This window comes from Ovis aries, chromosome 2 (assembly GCF_016772045.2).
Source record: "Ovis aries strain OAR_USU_Benz2616 breed Rambouillet chromosome 2, ARS-UI_Ramb_v3.0, whole genome shotgun sequence".
Classification (NCBI taxonomy): Eukaryota; Metazoa; Chordata; class Mammalia; order Artiodactyla; family Bovidae; genus Ovis; species Ovis aries.
Genome location: NC_056055.1, coordinates 119,071,076 through 119,083,326, shown reverse-complemented (window position 1 = coordinate 119,083,326; position 12,251 = coordinate 119,071,076). Strand labels below are relative to the sequence as shown.

Sequence of the window (12,251 nt, the reverse complement as noted above, 5' to 3'; positions counted from 1 at the left end):
CCATTTCTCTCAGAGAAGGAGTTAACTTGCAGCTCCAGTTAATAAAAATTCCTGGGCGTGACAAGAGTGTTTCAACTTATGAACTCTGAAGGTTCTCTGGCCTGCCTGATCAGGCTTGTCCAGCCACATGTGATTGTTTACAGCCTCCCAACTGTGAGAGGCACAGGATGTTTTAAAACTTTCTAAATACAGACTCTTTTGAGAAGTTAGAAGATCATTAGTATAGTATTAGTAGGCTGATTAGGAATTATATTGGTGAAGGGTTTTTTCCATTTGTCATGCCAATAATTACTGCTGATTCCCTGCCCTGGGTGTGACAAGGATGTCTCAGGTCAAACCTCTCTGCTGACAGACTAGCTTGTGTGACAGCCTCTCAGCCATAAATAGCACAGAGAGTTTGGAGTATTAGCATAGGGCTTTTTTCATTGATGAGTCAATGATTGCCATCAGGCCTCCATATCCTTAGGCACCTGAGAATACATTAATCAATGTATCTGGAATATAGAAAAGGAAATATAGTAGTTTTTTGATGTTAGCAATACTAGACTTTTGAGTTAATGAATCTTTTGTTATAGATCACTGTACTTTGTTATAAATCACTGTGTCCTTGCTATGCAAAATGTAACTTTATCACTATCTTAAGACAAAATAGATCTTAAGGGAAACATTGGTGAAGGGTTTACATTTGTTGAGCCAATATTTGCTGCTAAATCTCCATATTCCTGCCCTTATAATGAATATAACTAACATATAGGAGAAATAAGTATTAACCTTTAAGATTAATCATGTTAAACCTTAGGTTAAATAAATTCCTTTCTTGATTGTAACTCACTACACCCTCACCCTATAGGAATGCAACTTTATTTGGAGGGTGGCGCCTGATTTAAGAAAAAATCACCCCTGGAAAATAAGTTTTCTGGTTAACTGACCGGTATCAGAAAGGGCCATAAAATGTCAGCAGACCTCATGGCTAAAAAATGATGAAACTCATAAGACCTTTGTATAATTTTATATGAAGCACCTGATTTTGACAAGGGTCAGGTCTGCTGACTCCCACGTGACTCTGTATTCATCCCTATGTACAACAAAAAGGTATATAAACAAACCTGAAAAATAAAGAAATCAGCTCAGTTTCTGGAAAGACTGATTCCCCCGTGTCGTTTCTTTCTCGCTCCCCGTTTTCCTAGCTGAATTCAGCCTCTTTTTCTACTACACTATCTGTTTCTAATCTCCCTCTATATCTGTAATTAAATAAGTTTTTTCCAGGACGCCGACTCCGTCCCTACCTTCGAATTACCCTGGATCCACCGGGGCTGGACCCCGGCAACAGGGCATCTGAGTTTAGGTAAAGGCTCTGTGGAACTACTCTCCGATGCTCAATGGAGCTCAGAAAAAACGCTGTGCAGTGGGCCACATCCCTAGCACAGAGCTCTGACACCCCCAGAGACTGCTCTGTCACGAGCTCACCACACTCCAGGCAGAGACAGTCTGTGTGTTACCTTCAGCTGCTCCAGGGCAAAAGATGAACCGTCTTGCTGTAAATTGTCAACAATCTGTTCCACAGTATTAGCTGAGAACCAACTATTAAAAAAAAGGAAACATATGACTTCAACAACATGCAAGCGATTTCTTCTTTCCATGATAGCAACGAATCTAAACATAGATTTCCCTTAAACCTTATTTCAAAAATGAAAAAATTTCCAACCTATACTACAGGATGATGAAATAAAATACTGCTTCTCTGGGTATGTGTTTGCAACCTACCTTCACTAATATGAATATAGCCTAAATTTCTCTTCTGCTTTCTTAAATCTATTATATATACATAAATGATGTCTGAACTATAAAAAAACTGATGCTTCTAAAGTATAAAGATAGTTGCCTTATATTCCAGTGGTTTTTCCCTCCTCTTACGTTTCAGTCAGTCTGTCGGTCTCGCAAACACTGCACAAAACGTTTTGCTGATCAGCTTGATAAGACCTTCAGAAAAGATGACTTCACGAAGATAACAGATAAGTTAATTATTTTCTAGCCTCTCTTCCTCATTAAAGAAAAAGAAAGATGTTTTGTGATCAAATGAAACAACATGATAGATTACTTAAATATAATGAATTTATTTCCCCCTGAAAGAGTGGACACGAAGCCACTTTCAAAGGTAAGTGAAAATAAAAACACTATGTTACCTGATCTCAGAATTCGGTGCACTGTCAAACAGCACAATTACAGTGTCAGTAAATTCAGTTTAATATAGTCTTTCCAAAGGAACAGACATAATTGAGATCTCTCTTTAAGTACCTGTTTATTTTGTCCATGTGTTCCTCAAGTATAAAAGGCTTGTCTTGATCAATCTTTGACTGTTTGAAAAGAAAACCTTTAATTAATTTGAAGTAATACAAATCTTTGTAAAATCTTTAAAATTTTCACCATTTTAATGATATATTTTGAGGGAAATTATAACTTTCAGTCAAAATTACATCCAGTCTCATAAATAACTACCACTGTATGTTCAAAAGTCAGACTATATATTATTCCAGACTAACACTTGATAAAAGTATCAACAGCTAAAAAAAAGTTCTTGTATTTTTATTTGTAGGCAGTATACATGATGATATCATCATCAAAGTGTGTCAGTGAATTTAAGGATTGCAAGGGACCTGAGAAGTCATCCTGCCCCAATTTCTGATACACAAATTCCTACCACATCTCTGATGTCCCCAGAGCATTGACCTCCAGGGGGAAAAACACTACCTCAGAAAGGAACTCATGAGTGTATGAAAAACTATAATTAGGATTAAAAAAAAAATCTGGACCAAAAATCCGCCCTCTCCTGTTATAGTGCTAGTTCTTGCACAGTGCAGTTTTGAGTCCCCTTACAATCCAGAGCTGCCTATGTACAAGTCCCAGTTTATTCTCCAAGTGTGGCACAGTACCTTAGCTGCAGGTGTGGCTGAATCACAGCACAGTACAACAAGGCTCTGCACACCCCTGCTTGTTTTGGAAACAATGCTTTATATAATAGGACTAACTGTTAGGGGAAGCACACTGACTGGAACCGCCCACCCTGGCTAGGCACCACCGTAACCAAGTGTGTGAGATGTTTTAGGACAGGAGGTCCTAGTAAGGAACACAGAACTAATAAGTTACTACTAACCAGCAGAGTTCAGGAAAGATCAAAAGGAGGTGCCACGTGTGCTACCGCCTCCCAGAATCCTTCTCACTGGCATCCACCTTGGTTGAGCAATGTGTACCCCACCAGCAAGGACTCTGAATCAGAGAGACTGGCCAAAGACAGCCCAGAGACTAGCCCCATACCATAAACCCAAGACTGCGAGCCGCGAGGCAGGGCCGCTCTGGGCTCCTTTACCCTACCACTCTCTGTCCGGGCACCCCTTGCCAGTAAAATCTCTTGCTTTGTCAGCACGTGTGTCTCCTCAGAAATTCATTTCTGAGTGTTAGACAAGAGCCCCCTCTCAGGCCCTGGAAGGGGTCCCCCTTCCTGCAACAACTCTGGCTTAGTTTCGGGGCAGTCTTCTTATGCTACTGGTTTCCACTGAACAGTTAAGACTTTCTTTAAACTGGTGCCATTGTAGGCTACATTTCTCCCATCCTGTACTTATGAATTTAGTACCCTCGACTGAAATTCAATTAACTCTATTGTGACATTGTGATTTAAAATAAAAAACATGTATCTGGTCTTCACCCATATATTTGGCCGTTTATTCCAGGCTCACAGTTCCGAAAACCCATGGAAATCCCTAAGTGGAGCATCTTTTGTTATAATATGTGGTCTTTTGTCCTTAGTTCCTGAAATGAAGGTGAAATGGGTGTCTTCTGTTATTCACAAGCCCTTTTCAATCACACCCTTGTTTATGTTCCTGAGGAAAGCCCCCAGGTGCCAGGGGAACCAACCAAGGGAACTTTGAGTCTCATCCCTCACTGTCCACACTCTCCCACACCTCCCCCGTGTCCACCTCTAATGAAGGGAAAGAGGCTGGAAATTGAGTTTGATCACCAGTGGGCAATGATTTAATCAACTGTCCCTACGTAGTGAAGCCTCCGAAGAAAAAACTCCAAAGGACGGGGTCTGGAAGGCTTCCCAGGTGATAAACATGCAGGGAGAGTGGCTCACCCCAGCTTCACGAAGACAGGGCTTCTGGGCCTGGGGCCCTTCCGGAGCTCACCCAGTGTGTTTGTCCATTGAGCTGTGCATTCATATCCTTCATTGTGTGCTTTATAATAAACCAATAAATGTTATATGTGCCCCTGAGTTCTATGAGTCATTCTAGCAAATTATCAAAGCCGAGGAAAGAACCCCAGTTTACTGCCAGTCAGTGAGAAGCACAGGTGACAACCTGAGACTTGTAACTGGAGTCTGAAGGGCGGCCCATCTTGTGGGACCGGGCCTGTGAGTGGTGTGATCTGATGGTAACCTCAGGCAGGTGGTGTTAGCACTGCAATGAGTCATAAGACACCCCGCTGGTGTCTGTACAGAACCGCCCAATACGTGGAAAGCAAACACATGTGGTGTCAGGCGTGTTATGAACACGGCAGTAATGAGAGAATAAAGGAAACACACGGAATGCTTCCCTACATACCGATCAAATTTCATAGTTTTACTATTAAACATATTACTCTGAACTGGAAGCACTTTTTTTTCTTAGTTTCAAATCAATCTGATCAAAATGCCATCAACATTCTTATCCAAATAACTAGAAAGAAAACCACTGAATAAGGCCAAGATGACTTTACTTACAGACCAACAGCTACAGACTTATCAGAACTCTCTGGTAAGGCCCTTCAGCCTCCACATACTATAATCCATCCCACATTTATCCAACTTGACAACATAAGGGACTGTCAAATGCTTTGACAAACTCCGATGAAACGCTCACATGCTTGCATGCATAGTCACAGCACTAAGTGTTCACGGCCCATGACTCTCTACTCATGGTTTTCAGTTCTGGGTGATTTTGGGGTGAGGGGGAATGATTTCTCTAAATATTTCCTGTCCTCTATTACACATTCCTGACAGTTACAATATTGGGCCTCCTGGAATAATCCTCTTTTCTCTTCATTTTTCATCGTATTATCCTCTTAGAGTTTTCCTCATCCACCAAGTTTAGTCTAATCGATTGTGGGTTTTTCTTCTCCCTTTCACTGTCATATTTTAAATATCTCTTTTATTCTTCAACTATTTCTCTTAGTAACAACTGTTCTTATTTCACAGATAAAATATGTTTCTCTTATCTGAAGATTAAAAAAAAAAAAACACACAGCCAAATCTATAATTGCTTCATTTCCTTCTCCTTGCACTGTCTACTCCCTTCGAGTACCTTTTTTGGCCAATCTCTGTTTTTTAATGCCTGACAATCCTTGTTTTTCTGTGTGAGGCACTAAAATTTAGAAGCTTTGTAATGTCAATTGCAATGATAGAAGTGTCAAATATCTATACATTATGAGATGATCACACAAAGGCCCGAATGTTTCTTTCATTAGAAAGGTCCTCGAATGTCAATAGCTACACGTTTTCTTTTGCTTCTAATGAATTGCTTGGGAGTGGGATGGTGCTATGGACTAAATGTTTGTGTCCCCACAAAGCTCACATTGAAACCCTAACCCCAGTGTGATGGTATGTGGGGGGTGAGACCTATGGGAGGTATCTAAGTCAAGAGGATGGAGCCCTCGGGATGGGATTAGTGCCCTCATACACAGAGCCCTGACGGAGATCACTTTCTCTCTCTGCTGTGTGAGGATACAGAACAGAAAAAGGGCCCTCACCAGGAACCTAATCAGCTGGCACCTTGATCGTGGACTTGCCAACCTCCAAAACCGGGAGAAACTTCTATTGTTTAAGCCACAGGTCTACAGCAATTTTGTTATGGCTGCCCAAACTAAGATAGATGGTATGTAAGAATTCTAGGAGTCAACCAGGAAGAGAGCCAGCATTCTTCCCATTTAATATGTTCTGCATCTTTTCAGTAGAACACCTCATCTACCCTGCCCTTAGCCAGTGAGGCCCTGTCAGAGGCCCTGGTACCTACAAAGAGTCTACAGCAAGAATTGGCTTGCTTACTGGCCTCCCCCATTGAAGGATAAGTAGCTGCCCTCATCCTTCCACTTTCAAGCTTCCAAAATAGTGACATCTCATACCTGCCACTGTCTCCTCTTCTGCTCTGCTTCTCTTTGTGGATTCCTGCCTTTTCTATTCCTTCATGATAATTTTAGTGGGGTTCAGGAGAGAGCATATATTCAATCTATTGATATCATTTTTAACTATTATTCATGTCGCATGTTTATAGATTCTCAGTGCTCAAAAGAAAACTTAAGGTAGACTACATAAGCAATTAAAAGAAAACACTGCAATGTACTTCATTATTATATTCAGACAGATACCAAACTTTCACTTTAGCAGCTCCACAAGTAGCATCTACATTGAACTTACATTATAGAAAAGTCACAGTGTGTTGTAACAGGCCTTTGCAAGGGCCAGTCACAAGGCTATGCCTTGAAATTCACCAGCAATGAGAAAACAAGCCATGTAGTTGCAGGTAAAGAAGTCATCTTCTCAGATGCCCATCCTAACAACTGTGAAACACTGACACTCCCATCAGGTTTTAAAGTAAATAAATACCAGTGGGTTTATTTATAGTCACAAACTATAATATTCATCAACTTCTAATTTTTCAGTCACTTCCCCTTTCCCATGAATTAAAATCTGAGGTTAGAATACTGATAAGATTACCTTTGCATGGTAAGCTTCTAAGACATCTGCAATATTTTCTTTTGAAGGAGATTTCAGGGCTAACAAATCTTCTTCTAACATGCCCAACTACAGGTGGAAAAAAAGGAAAACATTTAAAAACCCATAGAGACACAATTTTTTTTTAAAGAAACCTTATTCTTTCATAAAAATCCTTGTCTTAAAATTATGACACTCGCTTTTCAGCTGAGTCAATGAAGGCAATTTTCACTGAAGTTGCAGGCACACACGTTCCCACAAAGCAAATGCTGCCTTGCAAGGAATGGATAAAAGATGAAAGAAAAAAAAAAATGAAGAGGAGAAATAGAGACATTCATCTTTGTTTCCTTCTGGTTATTGAGCACTGCTACTGCAAACCAAAGATCTGAACTATAAATTTTACTTTAGTCAGCTTTAATTAGAAACCGCCACTTGTGACTCACAGTTACTGAGGTCAATGCGCAGCTCTATAATATGGCCACAGTTAGCTCTTGCAGCTGTTAACGTAGCTGATGCCATCTTGCGCCCAGGCAGGTTCTTCTGCTCTTCCACCGACCCTGCCAGGACTGTGCTGCGCAGGAACTCCGTCTCTATCAAGCACTCTGTAGTTAACAGACCTCCCTTAATAATCATTGAGGCCAGGTGGTCTCCATGCTCTGTTAAGTCCCCAGACGATGATGAAGACTCCCGCTAACATATTCCCAGTGCCCAAGAGATGCCATGGAATTCGTGTGTGTGTGCCAAGTTGCTCCAGTCGTGTCTGACTCTTTGCGACCCCATGGACTGTGGCCCGCCAGGCTCCTCTGTCCATGGAATTCTCCAGGCAAGAATACTGGAGTGGGTTGCCATGCCCTCCAAGGGATCTTCCCAACCCAGGGATCGAACCCACGTCGCACATCCCTTTCAATGGCAGGCAGGTTCTTTACCAGTAGCACCACCTGGGAAGCCCACCATGGAATTCCCCAGGCAAGAATACTAGAGTGGGTAGCCATTTCCTTCTCCAAGGGATCTTTCCAGCCAAGGATAGGACCTGTGTCTCCTGCATGACAAGCAGATTCTTTACCACCTGAGCCACCAGGGAAGCCCAGAAATGAATTAACCATCCATAAATCCTGATCTAGGAATGCATGTCCTGTTTCCAAGCACACACCTCCAGACCCAAAGGTCAACTATAAAACCGTCCCAGTGGCTCCTCAGCTTGTGAATGTTGCCAGATCACGGTCCGCCTGATCCCACCCTGAGAGTACGTTACCCTATAATAAACTGATCCAATGATTATATGGAGACATCTGCCTCATTTTTTTTGGTCTCAAGATACTGTCCCAGTTTGGTGGGTACTTTTTGTTCCCTCTATCTTCCAACAGCTCTCCATCTATATCCCTCACACACCTCTTCCTAAGCTCAGCCAAATGGACTTGTTACTGTTTCTAAAACAAAGCTAATGCTTTCCTACCCTATGGGCTTGCTCATTAAAGCTTCCTCTATCCAGAAAACCTTCTCCTGACTTAAGGCCCAGTTGACCTGTTAAGATTCAAGTTGAACTGCAACCTCTAAGAGGAAATTTTCAGTCCTTTTTTATAAGCAACCTCTTCCTCCTCTCAGTCCATTGAATCCTTTCTTTGTATTCTATCTGTAGACTTATCATACTTTACTCTGTCAGACGATACAGGTGGATTTTTATCTCTTTTGCCTCTAGCTCCATTCTCAATGTATACTACTCATTTCTATTATCTGCTTCAGGCCCTGTAAATGGTAGCCTACGCACTGCAGATATTACTGGGCAGACTGACAAAAAAAGGAAGGGTTGTGGATCAGTTCTCCCCACCAGGCTTAACCAAATTCCACTATGTCCCTCCAGAATAGATAACAGAGTGCCCCTGTTTGCTCCCTGTTACAGCTTGGGAAAGAATGAGACAGCCACCTACTCAATGTGACCGAAGATGCCAATAAAGATCTGAAAATTCAGGCAAATGTGATGAAAGGCCCTCATGTCAGCACTACAGGGGCAACCTTCAACTTTGTATACTTTCATACATTTTAATAACATTCCCTCCCCTATCCCCTAACATCCTGCCCTCAAGATCAGAAATTTCTGGAAAGCTGACTTCCCACAGTTCTAGGAGTTGGGAGAGATTAGTCAATATATTCTACCCACCCACGTGGTTCAGGCATTATACAAGCCAGTTGAATCAGACTGAGCTAACTAGTTGAAGAATAAATCTCAAATCTCTTGCTGAGAATTCTGAGCCAAAACCAACTTGAACTGTGGTTTCTGTTACATGTAACACAATGAGTTTCAACTGCTATGGTAAAACTGCTGTCCTCACTTTGGAGATGGGAAAACTGGAGCTAAAGAGGCTAAATTCAAGCTAGGATTTAAAACCAGACTGTCCATCTGCACGTCCTTTGCCACTATGTTATCCTGTGCTAAGAAAACTGACCATGCGGCTTAAAAAAAAAATTCTAAGACCAAGATAAGAAATATGGGTTCCTTACAACAAATACCCTTTTAGAAGAGTTTTTAAGATCATATTTTACAAACTTTTAAATGCACTGGGGAAACTAACAAGAGAACCTTTCAAAAATATTTTTACAAAAGCCACTGTTATCGTTCAGTCGCTAAGTCGTGTCCAACTCTTTGAGACCCCATGGACTGCATGCAGCTCACCAGACTTCCCTGTTCTTCACTATCTTTCAGAGTTGGTTCAAACTCATGTCCATTGAATTAGTGATGCCATCCAACCATCTCTTCCTCTGTCACCCCCTTTTCCTCCTGCCTTCAATCTTTCCTAGCATCAGGATCTTTTCCAATGAGCTGGCTCTTCATATCAGGTGGCCAAAGTATTGGAGTTTCATCTTTAGCATCAGTCCTTCCAATGAATATTCAGGGTTGATTTCCTTTAGGACTGACTTGTTTGATCTCCTTGCTATCCAAGGGACTCTCAAGAGTCTTCTCCAGTACCACAGTTCAAAAGCATCAATTCTGCAGCATTCAGCCTTCTTCTTTTATAAATTCAGATTTTTATATATTAGACTTTCTTAAAATTACTTTTTTTTTTTTACACAGACTATAATTATTCATTAAAAGATACTCACTAGAGGTAGGCAAAACAGCCCTGGATCTAGATATAATTATCTCCATTTTGCATACGAGAAAACTGGGGATTGAAGAGTTTAAGCACCTTCTCCAAGGTCACACAGCTTGAAGGGCAGATGCAGGATTCAGACCCATGTTTGCCAAAAGCCTGTTATCCCAAACACTTATACCACCTCCCCATGCAATATGAGTTATTCCAACAACACAAAGTGCAGCCATCCAAGTAATTACCTTTTCAAAATCTACAAAGTGTGTAGCAATTCCTGCTGTGTACACATCTCTTCCTTTCAGTCTGAATCCTGTTAATGCAAGGAAGTACCCAAGTTTTCCTTGAAGTCGTGGCAAGAAATAACCTCCACCCACATCAGGGAATAGCCCTGTAAAAACGAAAAAAGATAATGATTCAAATGAAAGAGATAACTGCAGCTCTCTTACTTTATATCAAAGAGCCATTCTTCTCTGGAGTCTGAATCTATATTAAAAATATTATTACTATACCATGGTACTATAACGCAACACATACAACACAACCAATATCACAAAAGACGTGCTATAAATTGTGCTAACTTAATTGGGATATCTTTTTTTTTTTTGCCCTTTACAAATTTTAAGTTTATTACAATTGCTGCTAAATTTGGAAATGCTTTTCTTCAGTTTGATTATTTTCAGATCATAATACAATGGAATCATGAATCCAAGTGGAAATTTTCTCATTTAAGAGATTCAACCCACTTTCCATGAAAACCCAAGAAAGCCCGAGATATTACATGTTTTTAAAGCAAATATGATCACCATTAGTATTCCCCATTTTCTTTCAGAGTCAATCTAAATACAACACCAGGGGATATAGTTTCAAGAGGTTTTTTTTGTTTTGTTTTGTTTTGTTTTTCCAACACCACAGTTCAAACTCATCAATTCTTCGGCGCTCAGCTTTCTTTACAGTCCAACTCTCATATCCATACATGACCACTGGAAAAACCATAGCCTTGACTAGACGGACCCTAGTCGGCAAAGTAATGTCTCTGCTTTTTTTTTTTTTAATTTTTATTTTTACTTTATTTTACTTTACAATACTGTATTGGTTTTGCCATACATTGACATGAATCCACCACGGGTGTACATGCATTCCCCAACATGAACCTCCCTCCCACCTCCCTCCCCATAACATCTCTCTGGGTCATCACCATGCACCAGCCCCAAGCATGCTGTATCCTGTGTCAGACATAGACTGGTGATTTGATTCTTACATGATAGTATACATGTTACAATGTCATTCTCCCAAATCATCCCACCCTCTCCCTCTCCCTCTGAGTCCAAAAGTCTGTTATACACATCTGTGTCTTTTTTGCTGTCTTGCATACAGGGTCGTCATTGCCATCTTTCTAAATTCCATATATATGTGTTAGTATACTGTATTGGTGTTTTTCTTTCTGGCTTACTTCACTCTGTATAATTGGCTCCAGTTTCATCCATCTCATCAGAACTGATTCAAATGTATTCTTTTTAACGGCTGAGTAATACTCCATTGTATATATGTACCACAGCTTTCTTATCCATTCATCTGCTGATGGACATCTAGGTTGTTTCCATGTCCTGGCTATTATAAACAGTGCTGCGATGAACATTGGGGTACATGTGTCTCTTTCAATTCTGGTTTCCTCGGTGTGTATGCCCAGCAGTGGGATTGCTGGGTCATATGGCAGTTCTATTTGCAATTTTTAAGGAATCTCCACACTGTTCTCCATAGTGGCTGTACTAGTTTGCATTCCCACCAACAGTGTAGGAGGGTTCCCTTTTCTCCACACCCTCTCCAGCATTTATTGCTTGCAGATTTTTGGATCGCAGACATTCTGACTGGTGTGAAGTGGTACCTCATTGTGGTTTTGATTTGCATTTCTCTAATAATGAGTGATGTTGAGCATCTTTTCATGTGTTTGTTAGCCATCCGTATGTTTTCTTTGGAGAAATGTCTATTTAGTTCTTTGGCCCATTTTTTGATTGGGTCGTTTATTTTTTTGGAATTGAGCTGCAGGAGTTGCTTGTATATTTTTGAGATTAGTTGTTTGTCAGTTGCTTCATTTGCTATTATTTTCTCCCATTCAGAAGGCTGTCTCTTCACCTTGCTTATATTTTCCTTTGTTGTGCAGAAGCTTTTAACTTTAATTAGATCCCATTTGTTTATTTTTGCTTTTATTTCCAGTATTCTGGGAGGTGGGTCATAGAGGATCCTGCTGTGATTTATGTCGGAGAGTGCTTTGCCTATATTCTCCTCTAGGAGTTTTATAGTTTCTGGTCTTACATTTAGATCTTTAATCCATTTTGAGTTTATTTTTGTGTGCGGTGTTAGAAAGTGATGTAGTTTCATTCTTTTACAAGTGGTTGACCAGTTTTCCCAGCACCACTTGTTAAAGAGAT

General features: G+C 40.6%; 1 protein-coding gene across 4 annotated transcripts in view; it reads right to left on the bottom strand.

Moving 5' to 3' along the window:
• The window catches only part of HIBCH (3-hydroxyisobutyryl-CoA hydrolase), a 109,937-nt gene that overhangs the window by 14,999 nt on the left and 82,687 nt on the right, over positions 1–12,251 (bottom strand). For 3 of the 4 annotated variants that reach the window (XM_060409636.1, XM_060409637.1, XM_004004498.6), the window contains 4 exons: positions 10,068–10,213; positions 6,743–6,829; positions 2,296–2,354; positions 1,500–1,581 (listed from right to left, as the gene is read on the bottom strand). In XM_060409636.1, coding sequence (XP_060265619.1) covers positions 1,500–1,581; positions 2,296–2,354; positions 6,743–6,829; positions 10,068–10,213 — 374 coding nt within the window. The remainder of the gene's footprint in view (positions 1–1,499; positions 1,582–2,295; positions 2,355–6,742; positions 6,830–10,067; positions 10,214–12,251) is intronic. The other variant, XM_042243622.2, reaches the window with a different exon arrangement.